The 19,306-nt window shown below is 41.6% G+C and overlaps 1 protein-coding gene across 2 annotated transcripts in view; it reads right to left on the bottom strand.

The window, feature by feature from the left end:
• asap2a (ArfGAP with SH3 domain, ankyrin repeat and PH domain 2a) overlaps positions 1-19,306 on the bottom strand; it is a 120,581-nt gene that overhangs the window by 74,722 nt on the left and 26,553 nt on the right. For both annotated transcript variants that reach the window (XM_038307044.1, XM_038307045.1), the window contains exon 2: positions 704-776. In XM_038307044.1, coding sequence (XP_038162972.1) covers positions 704-776 — 73 coding nt within the window. The remainder of the gene's footprint in view (positions 1-703; positions 777-19,306) is intronic.

Below are 19,306 nucleotides of genomic sequence, written 5' to 3'. Positions count from 1 at the left end.
CCGACTGTATGTCACATGCCTTTTAGACAATAAAGTGGAATTTCTGGCCCACATAGCTGCTGAATAAAATCAACACAAACCAACACGCATGCTTAAATGTACAGTGAAGTGAGAACATGGGTCTCTCTCCCCCCCAGCTGTTCCCTTCAGGGTCTGAATCAGACAGCTGTCTCTGAACAGAGCATGCTCTGTTGGGAAAAAAGAACCCGCTCAGCACATTGTTCTGAGTTGCTCCCTCTGCAGGGTTCTGTCAATCGACCCAAACAAAGGAAAGTGAAAGGACAGTGAAAACACTGCAGCAAACAAAACACCACATTAGCAATCCCCACTTTAAGGCTTTTCTGGTCAAATTTCTTTGAAGGCAGCCATCTTTGTTTCTATTTGCATCCTTCTAGGTCTAATACAGCGTCATAAAAGAAAGCTGCTGCTTTTCAGTTAGTGCAGCAACCCAGAGGTAAAGGCAGAACCTCAGACTGCCATATATACTCAAGGTATTTTATTGACTTTATTTAGAAAATTATCTCAAAATAAGAGTGTTTCAAAAAATGACTGAGAAAGTAAAACCTGCAGAACTATTACTAGAACCTGATGTAACAATTTCTGAAGTTTTGGGGATTGATGTGCTTCAATCAGGTTGAGTCTGACGTCTAAACTGAAATGAAAAGAATCCGCAGAATCTGCAGAATCCGCCATCACGACTCACCCAGACCAGAAGCGTAGATGGCCTTCACAGACTTCTTCATCTTGTAGAGAACGCTGCGATCTACATCCAGAGCCTGAACAGAAAAACAAGCGCATACAGAAAGTCAATTAGTGGGTGGAGGATGATGTGAAGATATTTAACATTTCTATGATATGCTTAAAGATATAATTTGGTGGCTGCTGAAAAGCAAATCAAAATGAAGCTAACATAGAAGGAATAAACAGATTGTTTTTTATATGTCAGCATCTCAGAAGTGTGATTTGTATTTGCATTCATCCTCTACTTCGTCAGTCCTTTAAGAACACCACTTCATGTCTCCACCAGCTTTCAACATTTAAACTTTCTTTGCATTCTAGCTCACTCAGACTTGATGGGAAGCATCTTTTTCAAGTCTTTTGGACATTCTAAATTGGAGAAAGTTTTGGACTTTAACTAGGCTGTTCTAACATATGAAGATACTTCAAACCTAAACCAGGCTTCCTTAATTCCAGTCCTCAAGGGCCAGTGTCCTGCCCCTTTTTAGATGTGCCAGCTTCATCAAACCTGGATCAAATAATCACATTCTTAGCAGGAGTCTGGAGAACTACAGCCTGAGAAGGTAGTTAGGTAGTTTGAATCAGGTGTTGAAGCAGAGACGCATATAAAAGGTACAGGACACAGCAGACCGTGGGGGCTGAAAATGAGGAAGCCTGATCTAAACTAGGCTTGTCCCGATCCGATCCACGTATCGGATCGGACGCCGATATTGGCAAAAAAATGCGTATCGGCAAAGCATGTAAAAATGCCGATCCAGTTTAAAAAAAAAAAATCCGGTCCGTATTTTCCAGTTTCGCCGATTGAAACAATCCATTCCACTATTTTGCGCCAGTGTTCCCCGAATCCGGTCCGCATTTTCCAGAACACCTTCAACACACCCACAGGTCTTTTTGGGTCTGTCTCCCGGCCTAACCATTAAAACAGGTGAATTGGAAGATAGCGGGGAAAATGTCAGCCGTGTGGGATTATTTTATCCTGCACGATGTGTAGATGGAGACTAGGTGTGGAGGACATTGGGGAGTATAAAGCATTTTTGTGTAACTATTATTTGCACAGATTTTTTTTAAGCAGTGTCTTTTTTCAAGAGTAGAGTCCTGATTCTAAGTTAATAGACTATTTTCCACTCTTGTCTGTTTTGCATTTTTATTACAACTTACAGTAATACTTGCACCTTTAACTGTTTACGGTTTTACTGTTCACTGTGCAATATTAGATTGCTATTCATAATTTTGTCCAGTTTGTGTTTATCTCTTAATAAACAGGTAAGTTTGTTGTTACCAAGCATTGTGTTTTATTCAATCTCACCTAATTCAGCTGGCTAGATGTTATCAAGAGTACTAAAACCCTTTTCAACATGAGTCTTACAACTAAGGCTAAATACTTTAACTTAAACTTAAATACATGCTCAGATAGGCTGGTATCGGCCAGTATCGGCATCGGATCGGAAGTCCAAAAACAATATCGGTATCGGATCGGAAGTGCAAAAACCTGGATCTGGACATCTCTAATCTAAACCATCTGTTGCATCTCTGGCTGAATATTCAGGGTGCTTTTCCTGCTTTAAGGTGAATCCCGCCCGTTTCAGGTCTTCCACAGTCTCTAAAGCTACATTTAAACTGCAGGCAAATTTGAACCAAATCTGTTCTATATGATCATAGTACTGTCAGCTGCTGTAGTTAAACAACTTAAAATAACACAGCGACTTAGACTAGGTGGAAAGATTTCATTTCTGATAAAGCTAAGTTATAGTGGCTCAGGTTATCCTGAGTTATAGCTATGTTAGGCTGCTATAGGCTTAGACTGCTGGAGGACATAGGGACCACTTTTCATGATTTTGCTTCACCCCATCTCTATTCTCTTATTCAGCAGTATTTGTTTTCAATCCCAACTTTATGTTCTCTCTGCTTTTATCTCTCTTTTCTGGTTCTGTTTAGTCATGACAACATCCTGAAGGGAAACATCTGAGCTGCTGCCATCAACACCCATAATCCTATCATCTTCAGCTTTATCTCGGACCGGGTGAGGGGGAAGCAGTCTCAGCAGACTTCATGACTTCCCTCTCCCCAGACACCTCCTACAGCTCCTCCAGGGAAAGGCTGAGACTCTCCCAGGCCAGCCGAGAAACAGTCCCTATAGTGTGTCCTTGGTCGTCCCCTGGGCCTCCACGTTGAAGCGGTATATCATCCACAATATCCAGATACCTGAGGTACTCAGGGCAGATCTCATCCATCTACAAAGCCAACTCCTTTGAATTTATTGACCCCATAATGGCTTTAGCCTGGGTGATGAATGAATCAGGCCTAAAGCAGCCCGTATCTTCCTTTTGAAGGCATGTCAGCCGGGTTGAGGAGATCCTTAAAGTATTCCCTCTACCATCTGTTTGCCAGAATCGCTTTGAGGCCGACAGATAGTCCGTCTTGGTACTAAAATTTCTCTATGACCTCTCCCAACTCCTCCTAGGCCTGTGTTTTTATCTCTGCATTTGAGCCTCTGTGGAGTTAGTTCACGCTACCTTTGCCAACATAGAAAGTAATTATGGATCAGTGCTTCTGAGTTGCTTTTGTGCGTCTGCTTCTATACCCTTGAACCCCCTACAGAAAGCCAAGCCTGGTTCTGCTGGAGGTTTCTTCCTATCAAAAGGCAGTTCTTCCTGCCCACTGTTGCTGCATGCTTGGTGTGAGGGATCGCTGTAGAGTCAACCACACAACAGAGGAGAATGCATCCTGTCATCACATACTCATCTAGGAGGGGCGAATCCTTCAAAGTCAATGACTGGACACAATCAGACAGTTTTCCTTGGATCTGTGGGTGATCTGATTGACATATTACTGTAAAGTGCATTGGGATTACCTGTGCATCAAAATTTTCGCCCAACAACAGTATTGCTTCCACAAACGGTATACTGCTGTTTGATGTTTACCCTATCCTTCTGCTCATGCGGGTCGCATTGGGGCATTGAAAAAGTTTTGATTGGAGTCCAATTAGGTCTGCATTTAAGTAGTAGTCTGAATGGCAATGCAGAAAAATTGGACCCAAGCATCAAGACCTACGGTGTGAACGTAGCCTAACCAGTTTTTCCTTTGCACCTGTCCTGCAATTAGGAGCTGATCCATTAACCTGACCTTCCATTGAAGTAATTTTGGGAAGGGGCGAAAATACTGGTTAGCTGATTGGCCTATGTTGGTGATAGACGGGCCAAATAAACCAATCAGATCAACGAAGCATATGACGTACTAACAGAGCGACGACGAAAACACAACCACAAGCCAATTGATAGATCAAACTCTTGCCGAAACCAGTCGGGAGAAGAGCAAAAACATCTTTTCCTCTGAGAAAAGCCTCCAGAGCAGTGTTTTGCTCTTCTTTCAGTGAAGAAATACTCTGTAATTCCGATAAAACTTGCTCAACAGCCACGCTAACGCTAGTTTCATCGGCTGAAGCCGCCATGTTCTTTAGACTGAACTGTCGCGCTTCTCATTGCTTCACACCTCAACCGGCCTCAAAGCCAACGCTGATTGGACGTTCGTTTGGTGAACGGCTCCAAATTTTCTTCAACGGAGAGTCTCCAGACTGATTAGCCAGTGAAACCTTGAAAGCTCGCGAGATCAGGATGGTCTCACGAGGCTACTAATCCATTGCAACTCTGCAAATATGTAAGAAACAACTCCAATGATTTTCCATTTCCTATTTCAAGGTTAAAGCCGAACTTTGATTCAGAATGAACAAAGTTTAAAGGACAGCGGGTCAAGACTGCAGATTTTCTGTCTGAAAATATAGCAGAACCAGATCTTGACCACATGAGATTTATTGCTAAAACATCACACGGCTCTCTTTTAGTATGTTCAGTAGTCCGAGCCTTTTAGAATTTGCTTCCATCAAATTCAAAGACCGAGTACATTTCTCAGAGAGCAATAAATTCTCCAGACAGAATAAAAACATGGTGTGGTTAAATTAGGTGCCCTTCCTCAGACACTGAAGAAAAACAACTTCAGAGTAAAGGAGCTGCGGTTTTACTTCCTTCAGCTCCTGCTGGATGACTCATCTGGAGCAGGCGCTGCATCCTGTCCTCTCTGCCCGACTCAGACACCCTATCCAGCTGCAGCTCAGACCCCCCCCCAGTCACACCCACAGCCGCAGTTTAACAGCCAATCTCTCTGAACAACCACAGAACAGTGCTACCGCAGGTTCAGCTGCTCCACTGTGGAAACCAAAGGTCCATTTCTGTTATCAACCTGACCACAAAGGTGATTTAACGCTGAGAGCAACTTAGAAAACTCTCCTTCAGAAGTTAGATTCAAGTAGGGAAAGATCATTTGTATATTTTCTCCATGAAAGGAAGCCTAGGATTTCAGGCTGAAGGTTTTTTTTCACAATACTGGAAATAAGAAGAACAACAATTCTCCATCAAAGGTCTGAAAGCTGCAGATAATCAAGCAGATTGGAGAATATGGTTGTCAAAAGTATTAATACCCTGAAAAGTATTGATCCTCAAAGGCTGTATCCAGATACAAAATTCATTTGGCATGGTATGGCTACTAAATACAAGCTTTGTTGTTATACTTTTGCTACTGTTGATTTTAGATTTTCAATTCGTTTTAAAGTGGTAGCCATTCAAAATTTCCCCACTTTCATTGATGAGCCCCTGGCTGGCAAAGTTTTCTCTGCAAGGAAAACTAGTTGATTGCATCGACTCATTGACTCTTCAGCAATCCCTCACACTAAGCATGCTTGTAGCGACAGTGGAGAGGAAAAACTCCCTTTGAACAGGGCACTACAGAAAAAAATTCAACCTGATCATACATTCAGATTTGTTCAAAGTTTTCTATCTAAAGAAAACCAGCTAAGTTCTAGATTTCTTGCATGTTACAACAATAACACCTCCGCTCTCTGCATACAATTACTACTATGAAGTCAGAATTGTGTCAAGACAGGAATATATGTAATAAATACTAAAATAAGCAGACACACAAACTAGCTATGAACATTTTATACGTGCAAATTCAATGCCATGAGGTCTGACTTATAATCTATGTCAGAAACCTAAGCTCATGTCAACTTTTGTCACTTTCAGGACAGAAAAAGTAAACCGTCTGTGATTGGCTAATTTTCAGGAAATCCGCCTCTTGAGAAAATATTGTCTTCTTGCTAGTTACGGCTAGTAAAGTTGGCAAAGCATCTTTAGGGTAAAAGGTGTTCCCTTAAAGAGCTAAAAATTGGTTAAATGAAGTAATAGAAAAACTTAGTTTACACATTCATGATCGTGTTCTGATAACAGTAACGATTAAGCACTCTGCTTCGTGTTGTGCCCTACGGATTTAAGCAGTTTATTGCCTTTATTAAATGATATAGCCATTAAAATAAAGAAAACTAAACAACTTAAGTTAAAATGGAACAATTTGCTAGTAATAATGAAATAATACAACTGAGAAATATTTTCCCAACAATGAGTGAGCGGCATGGTTACCAAGAAAACAAGGATCTCTGTCACCAAGGCTATCTGGTCTCTTTAATGTTTTAGACTCGCACCGGTCAATCGGCAATGCTCTGGAATTGGCAGATTTTTACCTGATTAGCAACAACGGGCAATCGGCCGGTCATTATCAGGACGAGTGATACCAAGCACCAATACTTTGCTTCTTTGATTAGTTTTTCTCTGAGGAGACGTACATCTTTCTCAAGCCCCGTTTATATTACCCTTTTGAAACCATGCCGAGATCGGTCCGAGCATGGTAATGGAGATAACTGTATACATGTAAACTAGGGATGAAAACCGTCCGAAACGTTCGGTTCGATTGTCTCGGTTCGGTTCTCGTGTGTTTCGTTCGGTTCATGCGCTGCTCCTTTTTCTCATAGGCGAAGCGTTTACACTCCAGAGCAGAAGGTGGCGGTACTGCGACCAAAGCCAACCACCAGTAGTAAACAAGAAGAAGAAGCGAAGCAGCGTAGCTGGGTGTAGCAGAAAAAAAATCAGTTGTTGTGGAGAATTGTGTGGTATGGCGAGTGGGAAAGAACAGGAGTTGGAAGACGCGCCAGCAGCACTTTATAGGTCTGCTGTATGGGAGCACTGCATTTAGAGTGACCTACGATGACGGCGGAAAGAAAGTTGTGGATAAAAGTGCAACAGTGTGCAAGCATGGTGCAACACGTTTTGTTTATGCTAACAGCAACATGACCAACATGTCATGCTAACAATCAACATATACCGAACTGAAAACCGTGAACCGAACCGAACCGTGGATTTTGTGAACCGCTCCACCCCTAATGTAAACACAGCGAAGAACTAAACAGGACAGTGCCAGACACAACCGAACCGTGCTAACATGGTACTAGTTCATCAGTAGGGCTTGGCGTAGTTCAGTTCTGGCTCAGTTCTCAGATAACATAGAGCGCATGAGAAGACCGCATCATCTCCTTACAGTCAGCTTCCACAATCAGGAAATTTCAGAAATTCATAAAAAATACCTGCTTCCCTACCATGCCACACGATTTCCAGTGATGATTCTGCTTAGCAGTGTGATGAATCGCAACTTCTGTTGTTTCTTGCATCTGTAAGCCCTCATTAGACTATTGTTTGTTGTTTCCACTTCCAAAAAGTCGACTCTGTCAAGTAAATTTCACCAACCGCAAACAATGAAATTTGACAATTATAATCAAACTTCCTGAATGTGACGGGCGCCACCACGTTGATTTGCTTGTTTACCTCTAGAGAGCAGTAGTACCGTAAATTGTCATTAGGAGGCGAGGAACCTAGAGCGATGTGTAAATGGGCGTAAGGACCAAAGCTTGGTACCATTAACTGATTCAAGCTCGGCACTGATCAGTTTTCAGAGGGTGGTGTAAATGGGGCTTATGTCTATGTTTGGGGGGGGGGGACCAGAAGCTGTGCTAGCTGGGGCCAGTTGTGCCCCCCTCTGGAGCTACAAACCACAGCGTTAGAGGTGGCAGCTTGCCAGTGCTAACTTAGGAGGAGAGCTGAGGATCAAAGTGATAGATCTGTGAAGCCTGTCAGGCAAACTGTAGCATCTACCATCTACCCAGCCTACCTGGCTTGGGCTAACTATAGAAGTTAACTGCAGAGGACAGAAGGAGGATGAAAGGATTTAGAACAAGTTCGACAGGCAAACAGAGAGGCGAAGGCGGCAGAGATGGGCTGCGGCTGGCAGGGAGGAGGACAGCTGTACATCTGGGAAGCCAGTCAGGGAGACACAGCGAGAAGAGACCGTAGCTGGCTGAGGCTAGCCTCTAGAGCAGCGGTCACCAACGCGGATGGACCAACAAATGGACCCTTAAGGACTTTCGTAGCTTTAGTATCCCTTAAGGCTTTAATCAGTGTTGGGAAAGTTCTCTTTCTACGTGAACTAGTTCAAAGTTCAGTTCACACATTTTAAAATGAACTAGTTCAGTTCATAGTTCATAATTCAAAATTTTGAACTAAGTTCACAGTTCCAAAAAATGAACTAGTTCATAGTTCTTTTTTGTTTTTTTTTCATATATTGCTCAATTACACCACAGCCTACTGTAGAACCACAGACAGCAATTATTTTATCAGTTGTAACACTGAAACTGTGCGTCAGATTTCATCTTCATATCCAGTTTTTAATCCTTATCCAACCAGGGTTTACATTAGCATTGAGGGGACAGCATTTCCCCATTGTTGCTTTAAGGCTTTGTTGCTGTCCATTCACTTCACACTAGTAGCAGCTGCAGCTTTCACCCCTACAGTATATTCTCAAAAACATCAGGAAAAATGTGCTGCTTGAATGGTCTTTTTTATGAGGAATTATTAAAAGAAAAACAGGAAAGTAGTCTTTAAGGTGCAAATGTTTATTTAATTTTAATATTTTTTTTCAATTTGAAATTCCATTTCAGTACATACAAAAAAGGAATCCTGCAAAATTTTACCAGGCAGGTTTAACAAACAAGTTACATGAATAGTAAAACCCTCAAGAACATTTTACTAACACAAACTGAGGGACCAGGCTGAGGTAGGAATTTAAGGTTACTGAAGTGCAGATTTTTTTACTGATAGCCGGCGGGCAAAGTTTGCAGAGAAATGTAAGATTGTTGCCATCATCCTCACCGACCACCTGGTCATAAAACTGTTTTAAGTGATCATACTGCTGCTTTGTCGCCTCCATGGTCGCCATGCTGCTGTGGCTTCCACGCTGCATTTTGTTTTGATGACGCACGCGGCTGTAGGCTACGACGCTGGTAGCTGGTGTTGCCAGATTGGGTGTTTTTCCCGCTACATATTAAGGCCTGTTTACGGTGTGATTTAGCCGGGGTTTTGCCTGAAGGACTCTATAGAAATCTGGCAACCTATTGAACGGAGTTGAACTGAGAGAGCGTGCCGTTCACAGACACCAGAATGAACGAGTTCACAATAACGTTCATCAGGCAGTAATACATTACGTTCAGTTCACGTTCGACCAAAATATGAACGAGTTCATGAACTTTCATTCAATGAATGCGTTCAGGCACAACACTGGCTTTAATCATATTTATCATGGCATATAAGCATTTCTAGAGAGCAGACAAGTCTGCTCTGATGCATGCTCTGTAAGAGAGGGGCGAGGACAACATCCGGGGACTTTGTCCGTTCTCGGTCTGCTGTTCTTGTGAACTGGAACAGTACCAGGCCTGAGACTGATGACATTTCACAAGTACATGAGAACGCACAAGTACACAGATTGAGGAACGGCCGTTATTTCCCCCCAGTAGCACCACATTATTACTCTTCAGCCAGTCTAAGCAATCAGCGGGTGAATCTGTTAGATAATCTAAATAAAGGCTTTAAATTGGCTTTGGGAGCGGCTCCCCTCGGTCCAACATGAGCACTCAGGCAATGTCACGCTTCAGCAGCCGCTGTAGTTCCCACAGAGTGGTCTGAAGTGACAGCAGCAGACAGGCAGGGCAATAAAGCAGCTGAACGCAGTGAAGGCCCCTTTAAATCACAATCTGTCTCTTCATCCATCCGCCAAGCTCTGTTCCTCCTTCCAGCTGAGATATGCTCTGTAGGCTGGAGCTCCTGCTGGATGACCCCTGATGTTTTATACGCATAATGCTCTTTTCAGGCCAAAGTTGCATATGAAGGAAGGTGGGATTTCCCCTGGCAGCCATCCTTCCTAAAAACAAGCTAAAAACTTTTACCAAAGCCTGAGTTTGCAGCTGCTCCACAAGCCTACCTAATGCATGGTTTCTGCATGGTCAGCAGTTCTCCTCTGCTCTTTGTAAACAGACTTGTTCTTTTCCAGAAGAGGAAGAGCGAGCCAAACTAGCTGAATTAATCCTCACCCTAAAGCATGATGTCATCATTATCACAATCAGGCTCCATCTGTGGGCAGAACTCTGCAGGGTCATGGAGGGCTTTGTCCAGGCGATCTCACAGTGCCAGGGTTTAATGCAGGTCATGTCTACGGTGTGTGTAGTGAGCGATGCTTTAGTAGAGAATAAGAACCCCACAGGGATGCATAAAACTCACTGATATTTCATTTGAACAGCTCTCATCACTGACCAGGAGGTAAAAAAGTTTTGTTTAAATTTATGGACACTTTAAAACACTTTGAGGGATTAAAAATATTGGAAAAATCAGGGATACTGTCTCCCGGGGCATAATCTCAGGACTTTTTCTGTTGAACTGTAAACAACTCTAATAAAACAAACTAGAGATTGACCAATGCCGGTTTTTAAGGCCACATAAAATTATTATTTTGATATCTAACAAATCCCAGATATGAGCTGCCAGTATTTTTAGAGTGATTCTTAGAGCTGATGCTTTTTCTTCCTCCATTTACAAAATATAATTTCTGCATTGTAAGACAATAAAGGGATTTTCTATTCTATTCTATTCTAAAAAAAAAAAACAATAACACCAAACAGTACAAAAGTCAAAATTTAAATAAAAAGAAAAATTTATTAAGAAATCAAACAAAAGATGAACAATTCATCTATATCACTGCACATGATCTCAATCAATGCATCAATGAATCGTCCAACACATAAGTATTAGCCTATACCAGGGGTCTTCAACGTTTTCCAGACCAAGGACCCCAAACTGATGGTGAGATGGAGCGGGGACTTTAATTATATATATTGTATGAAATTGTGTTCTATCAAACTGGTCCTATAGTCACTCTATTACAGATGGAGTAATGTAACTAAAGTAATTTCTCCCTGGGATTATTAAAGTATTTCTGATTCCTGGTTGATGGGACAGGTGTTGTGAATGAAACGGTGTCCAGCTTGAAAGAGCTCCTGTGTGTCTCTGAATGTGAGCATTGATGACTGAAAGACATCTTCTGCCTCCATTTATCTGTTTACTACAGTCTGTTGAATTCATGTTGATGTGGATTTAATGACATTTAAATTAGAGGAAAAAATTGCAGTGGGGAAATAAAAAAAGTCTAATCAATCCTCCGTGGACACCCTAGGGGTCGCGGACCCCTTGAAGACCTCCCTCCGGCCTATACTGATAGTAAAAAACAGTAATAAGGACCAAAAATATCAACCGGTCAATGTATGAGTATATCTGTAAAACAAATCAACATTTTTGTAATTTGTTTAAAAGTCCACGTGTAAAAATAGGAGAACGAATAAATGAAAAAAAAAAATAAGTAAGAGTAAATTAGCAGAAAGGGGGATGCTTTGATGGCGCAGTTGTTAACGCACACAAGCCGTATGCGGCCGAATCCGGGTTTGAATCCTTTGGTCCTTTGCTGCATGTCTCTCCCCCTCTCCCCTCTGCATGTCTCCCCCCTCTCTGATACCCCCTTTCCTGTCAGCCCAGGCAGGGACTGGTAATCTGTGATAGCGGGCATTTGCCCAGTGGGCCAGTCCTAATTTCAGAGGGCGAGGGCCGACGCTCCTTAAATCATAGCGGCCCCAACACTTCCTCTCCGGCCAAAGCTCCTACCTGTTACAGTAAATAAATCAAGGAGCTCAAGGATAGGGCTGGGTATTTTCGCCAAAGTCCTGAATCGATTCGATTTTGATTCATACAGTTCTAAATCGATTAATTTCGATTCAATCTGTTTTTACAATAATGAAAGTGGTTCAACTGTGTCTCAAAATACTCATGTTTTTTTTTTTTTTCATGTCACATTAAACACAAAGTGCAAACTTGTAAATCGAACAGTTTAAACATGAGATGTGAACAAAACTGTCTCATAAGTTCAAACTTGTTTGTGAAAATTGAAAGTGAAGCCTCACTCGAGCGAGCAGACGTGAAACAGCAGACATTCATGAGCTGCATTATCTTCAATGTACAAACTATATGTGCAGCGTTCTCTGTATCAACTACAGGGTGTTTTCTGCTCAGCCTCCATTTGTTAATGTCTTCAGTCAACCTACAGGTGCTGGTCATAAAATTAGAATATCATGAAAAAGTAGATTGATTTCAGTAATTCCATTTAAAAAGTGAAACTTGTATATTATATTCATACATTACATACAAACTCATATATTTCAGATGTTTATTTTGTTTAATTTTGATGATTACAAATGACAACAAATGAAAATCCCAAATTCATCATATCAGAAAATTAGAATATTACTGAAGACCAATAAAAACAAAGGATTTATAGAAATGTTGGCCAACTGAAAAGTATGAACATGAAAAGTATGAGCATGTACAGCACTCAGTATTTAGTTGGGCCTCCTTTGGCCTGTATTACTGCAGCAATGCGGCGTGGCATGGAGTCGATCAGTCTGTGGCACTGCTCAGGTGTTATGATAGCCCAGGTTGCTCTAATAGTGGCTTTTAGCTCTTCTGAATTGTTGGGTCTGGTGTATTGCATCTTCTTCTTCACAATACCCCATAGATTTTCTATGGGGTTAAGGTCAGGAGAGTTTGCTGGCCAATTAAGAACAGGGATACCATGGTCCTTCAACCAGGTACTGGTAGCTTTGGCACTGTGTGCAGGTGCCAAGTCCTGTTGGAAAATGAAATCTGCATCTCCAAAAAGTTGGTCAGCTGCAGGAAGCATGAAGTGCTCTAAAACTTCCTGGTATGTGGCTGCGTTGACCCTGGACCTCAGAAAACACAATGGACCAACACCAGCAGATGACATGGCACCCCAAACCATCACTGACTGTGGAAACTTTACACTGGACTTCAAGCAACGTGGATGAAGTGCCTCTCTTCTTTTCCTCCAGACTCTGGGACCTTGATTTCCAAAGGAAATGCAAAATTTACTTTCATCAGAGAACATGACTTTGGACCACCCACCAGCAGTCCAGTCCTGTTTCTCTTTAGACGCTTCTGACGCTGTCTGTGGTTCAAGAGTGGCTTGACACAAGGAATGCGACAGCAGAAACCCATGTCTTTCATACGTCTGTGTGTGGTGGTTCTTGAAGCACTCACTCCAGCTGCAGTCCACTCTTTGTGAATCTCCCCCACATTTTTGAAGGGGTTTTGTTTCACAATCCTCTCCAGGGTGCGGTTATCTCTCTTGCTTGTACACTTTTTTCGACCACATCTTTTCCTTCCCTTCGCCTCTCTATTAATGTGCTTGGACACTGAGCTCTGTGAACAGCCAGCCTCTTTAGCGATGACCTTTTGTGTCTTGCCCTCCTTGTGCAAGGTGTCGATGGTCGTCTTTTGGACAACTGTCAAGTCAGCAGTCTTCCCCATGATTGTGTAGCCTATAGAACTAGACTGAAAGACCATTTAAAGGCTTTTGCAGGTGGTTTGAGTTAATTAGCTGATTAGAGTGTGGCACCAGGGGCCATCAATTTTGAACCTTTTCACAATATTCTAATTTTCTGATATGATGAATTTGAGATTTTCATTTGTTGTCATTTGTAATCATCAAAATTAAACAAAATAAACATCTGAAATATATGAGTTTGTATGTAATGTATGAATATAATATACAAGTTTCACTTTTTAAATGGAATTACTGAAATCAATCTACTTTTTCATGATATTCTAATTTTATGACCAGCACCTGTATTGGCTATATTTGCAGCTTTCTGGCTTGAAGTCATCTTGAGTGCATCTTTTCTGCTTATTTGAAAGTGAACGTCACGCAGGTCACTATAAAATGAATCGATCTCATTTTCTAGACATTGATTTTGCAAAAATGTAAAGGAATCGATTCAAAATCGATTAAATCGATTTTTTTTACCCAGCCCTACTTAAGGAGTAATCCAGTGTTAAAGGCACACTATGCAACATTTTTCAGTTAATTAATGTGTTCCATAACGTTATGGATGATTAAATGAGTCATTTCAGGTCGAACAAAGGTATTCTCGGCCGCCCTGGTGGTCTGTAGGGGAAATACTGCACTTGCAATTGCAGGAGCAAAATCGCGTCTGCTGCTTCATTTTTGCTTTGTACCAGTTAGTTCTGACGCGCGGCTGAAGCAGCTTTGCTGCTCTGGCTGCGCGGTGCAAGAGTGTGTCTGACGCGCTTTGGGCGGAGCTTCACTATCCTTTCTCTGCCTTGCAGCTATATTTGCTGTGATCAGTGGGAATAAAGTAGTTTTAATATGTGTTTAAGTGAGAAAATACACCTGAAAACGTAATCAGTGCCGTCAGTTCATTCAGATTATCATCCTGCCTTCAATATTTTTTCTGTCGGAGCCGCTCAGACCCCCACATCAGTGGCGGCTGGTGAAAAATATTTTTGGTGGGGCTGATATAGCCTAATGTATGTCTCCAACTAATCCGGAATAAGAATTCAAATAAACAATTGGACAATACATACAATTTAACAGTAATGATTTAATTTACTATATAATAACAGTAACAGTGATGATTTGGGTCACTGTGACGGGGTTCTTTGGCCTCCAAGAATCCAGGCTCAGTCTGGTTACCGGTGTTGGTGATTTATTGAGCTCAAAAACTCAAAACAGGGTGCAAAAGAAACTAAACATGTACAAGATACTCTGGGCCTCAGCCTCCCTCCAGTTACCAGCAATGTAACAAAGAAACAGAAAACAAAAATTGCCGCTTTTCTTCCCACAGCCCTCATTAAATAGTTTAAGCCCCTACCCTCAGGCTCTCTTATTTCTGATTTCTTCTCATTAATCAGTTTTGTCCATATATTACCTCCACAAACAATTGATGTACAAAAACAAATAATTTTTACAACTTAATTCTTTTACACAGATTCATTGACTTATTCAATTACACCAAACTGGGTTTGAACCCAGCAAAGACGCAGCCAGACTGAAGATGACAAGTCCCCGTAGCATAAACACGTACACACCCACACCCCCCACACACCCACACACACACACACACACACACACACACACACACACACACACACACACATACACACACGGCTAACCCCACTGAAATATTAAGTGTGCACCCTCAATACGCCAGCAGGTAACCAGGAACAGCTTGTGTGTTTTAAGTTCATGGAGCTACTGGGCTCAGCGCGAGTGTATTGGTCCTCACAAACACAGTATAACAGGAATGTGTGTGTGGCGCGCAAAGTTAGAGAGGTTGTTTTAAGCGACGAGGGGGATTCGTCACAGTCACAATAACCATGACATGAAATGTTCATATCCTACAACAGGGATATTCTTCTGGCAAACGGGTAGATAAATAAGGATCTCACCGAATTTGGTGGAAGCTGCATCTCGGTCGTTACATTCGCCATCTTCCCTCTAACTGTCTGCACCTGCGCTTGGGTTCAGAAGCCTGTTAAAGCGCAGTATTTTCAGCGCCCCAATACCATAAAGTTCCGAGACGCTGATTGGCCATTAAATTCACCTAGCAATAGTACATGATTGACAGATTCTCTGCAAATGTGGGGCTGTCTGATCACAGCCCCCAGAACAGAGACGGTAGGAGTCTGTCTGTGGAAATCCACAAATTAATGACAGTATATAGGGAAATGTAGTTTATATAATTTGTTTTGCTTATAGGTACACAGTCTAGAGAGTAAAACTGACATTTATGAGTTAATTTCTAAAAATATATTTTACGTTTCTCTCTTCTTATCAGGGAGGGCGGTGCCCCAGCGCCCCCTATGGGCCGGCCACCACTGCCCCACATACCAGCTGTGCGCCGACAGTAGGGATCCCTTCATCAGCAGCCTCTGGCCTGGTTGCCTCCTCGCGGTTCACCACGGCAGCTGGTACGTATTTTTCATCTAAATAATCCAAACTGCATATTCTGCCGGCAGATTTCTGCATTTTAAGTTAATTTAGGCGTCAATAAACTGTTTAAGAGGAGTGATCATCAGCGCTGTGTCTCTCTCCCTGCGTCAGATGCTTAAACGCGCCCGATGCGCTGCTTCAGCTGCTCAGACGTGCTGCGCCTGCTGCTCAAAACGCGCCGCGGGACCTTTTGCTCTTGACGTTACGTTGCATGTAAACTCGCTGCTTCTGTCGCGCCAGCTGCGGTGTGAACGCAGCATTAGTCATTCGTTGCGTTCACCTGTCTGCTAAGCTCAAAACAACCGCGCCTGGCTTGACGGAGAAACCAGGAGAACAGCTGAGCATATTTACGACAGTGCACTTTTACTTTCGCCCTCTGGAGGGAGCCTCGCTGGAAAATCAACACCGGTTGCATAGTGTACCTTTAACTCCCTAAATGATGCATGCAGTATACATAGCCCTTCCTTTTCATGCACTTCCTTGTGAAAGTTGGCATATGGCGTCATTTTCTATTTCTTCAAACTGTAAAATCCTTGCAACAAACTAAATTATAAGAAAATTAAAGTGCTTTCTTTAAACCAAGCTACGATTTTCCTCTTATATTTGGCGAATTTATGTTCAAATATTTTGCAATAATTTGTTGATGGCATGATGGGGTTTTGCATCTAAAGGCTAATGTTTCCCGTCTTACGTGCTTTGTTGCCAGGTTGGGATGTTTCCCAATCTACCAGTTTAGGATGGCTGTCTATTAGGGATGCACGATATAATCGGCCCCCTATCGGTATCGGCCTTAAAACTGAATATCGGACATCGGCCACCCCACCGATATTTAACCCGATATTTGATCAGCTTCTGAGTTTACTACTTCTTCTTCTTCAGAAACTTCTTTTTTACAGACTTAAAAACTTCTAAAGACGAGGGAAAAAATATTGATACATTAAAATATCCCAATATCTTCATATGCTGATATATTGCCATTTAAAAACACCATATCAATCTCTTTTACTAATGAAATGTTGCTATATGTCATCGTTATGCTACGAAATACCCCGAAAATTCACGAAATGTTGCCATATTTTTATATGTTGATATATTGACGCGGTATCGATCTATTTTACTAACAAAATCTCACAAGAATTTGCAAAATATCACGAGAGTTTGTAACAGAACAATGAAATTTCACGAGATTTTGAAAGTAAAATAGATCGATACCGTCGTGCATCCCTACCGTCTATGGGTAAAAAATGTTTTTCTTTAGATTTATGGCCTAAGAGATCAATAGACTTTGGTTCAAATTGGGTGAGATTTCAAATATCCAGGCGGTTTCTAAACATTTTCTGGGCTGGAAACATGAGTCGGTGACATCCGGCCACCCTGCTGAAGTCACGGTCGCATCCGTGTTAATAACCAAAGCCAGTAAAACCGCATTATAGAAGTGTTGCTGATGAATGACATGTGATGTCAATGAGTATTCGTATTGTCTTTCACATTTGAGACGCATGTGTTTGACTGTGCTTTTTTTTTTTTCCCCTTCGGGAGGGGGTCCATAAGAAAAATTTGCTTGTTTAACTGATTAAAACAAAGCAGAGACAACAAACGAAACCCCTCATTCAGACATCTAAAAAAGAGCAACAAAAAAAGCCATTAGCAAAAATATATTCGCAACAGTGGCATGTTTGTTAAAAACAGCGACCTATTATACTTCCTCTTAAAGAAATTTAGATAGGCCCATAGGCTATACTATACAGAATGCGTCATGTTTTTCATTTTGCATGGAATGTGTCTCTAAAATGAGATTTTACCTCCTCAAATCTGACTGTTTTAAATAGAGACTGACTGACTGACTTATCAACATTCCTATTTCTAAGGTGTTTTTGTGTTACACATAGATGAACACACCTTATCACTTTAAGGTGTATGCTGCCACTTGAAATCATTTTGAAGCGCTCATTTGTAGAAATGAAATCTAATTACCAAAATTTACTAAAAGCCTATTTATTCGTTTCACAGGCAGTGAGGAACAGTCAGGGGTGGGAGCCACTTCCTGAAAGTGTTGGATGTCACATCTGCAGTGCTTAAGTTAGTCAAGGCTCCAAAAAACACCACAAATTTGAGGAAACATCTATAAAATGTTGACACTGTTCAGTTGAAAGTTGCTTATTTTCATTCTTAATTGTTCTGTTTATATTTCTTTAATGATGTTTTTAGTGACAGTGCATTCCCTGGTATATCCACGTTCAGCTTTCTTTTTAACTTCTGGATAATTTATATTGGTTATCTGTCAATTTTATGCAACTGATCTATAGCTGACCACCCCTCCACAACTCAGTGATTACATTACATTCCTCATATATGGGGAAATTGTTCCAAACAGCTGAATAATGTTACTACTAGGGGTGTAAATAATAATGGTTTTGTATCGATGCATCGATCCAACAGCCGACGATCCGATGCATCGACACATCCGCAAGAGAATCGATTCATGTTTTTTTTTTCTCCGGTCTATTTTTATCCATTTGCTCCAGGGTGTAATTCTCCCTCCCATGCTGCGGTGGGGCTAAACCTATTTTGCCCTCCTACCTCACTTCCTGGTTAGACTCTTACAGCAGTGTGTCGCAGTGAGCTTGATGCAGACATTTTTAAATTATGCTCAGTATTGAAGCGTGGTCTGTGCTACACGCTGTGGGTCTAGATACGGCCGAGGCGGCGAGGAAGTGGGGGCGAGTTTAGTCCGACGACGGAGGGACATGAGGGCCAAAAAGAGCGGAGACGCACCTCGCTCTTCTAGGCAAACTTCATGAGTTGTTTTCCGCAATTTCAGTCATGAAACAAAACAAGCCGGCCTCCTGTCTGCGAAAATGTCTGCGGTCAGTTACAGTTTGGGAGAAGAGCAGCGGAGCGTCTGTGGAGGAGGCGGGACGTCTGGAGCAGAGGTATTGCATTGCACTGATTTTGTGCAGAATTTTTTGATGCAAGGCCTTTCAAGGCAAGGCACATTTATTTGTATAGCACAATTCAGTACAAAGACAATGCAAAGTGCTTTACATGAGTAAAATACAGGAAGATAAAACAGAATCAAAGCAAGTAGGAATAAATAAATAAATAAATAAGATAAATGCAGAAACAAAGTTTTTGTTAGATTACATTTATTTATTTGAGGATTTTTTTTTTTTTTTTTTTTTTTTTTTTTTAAATGGAGAAGAAGATGACTTGCTAATTTTCCAGTATTTGATTTCTAATTATCTTTAAAGCTGTTAGCATTTGATCAAAAATTTCTCCTTGGGAAGTTGACAATTCCCCAGAACCTTGCCTTTTGTTCTACTACCATAGAACTGCAAAACCTTTCCCATTATCTACAGGTAATTTAACTCTGCCCGATACACACCAATCCTATGGTGCCAACCTGGATAACTGGGGGGATCCCACTCTAGATTACCGACGTCTCAGTAAA

This window comes from Cyprinodon tularosa, unplaced genomic scaffold (assembly GCF_016077235.1).
Source record: "Cyprinodon tularosa strain WSP-4 unplaced genomic scaffold, ASM1607723v1 ctg6, whole genome shotgun sequence".
Lineage (NCBI taxonomy): Eukaryota > Metazoa > Chordata > Actinopteri > Cyprinodontiformes > Cyprinodontidae > Cyprinodon > Cyprinodon tularosa.
Note: the sequence above shows the minus strand (reverse complement) of the source record. Positions and strands in the feature narration are given on the sequence as shown.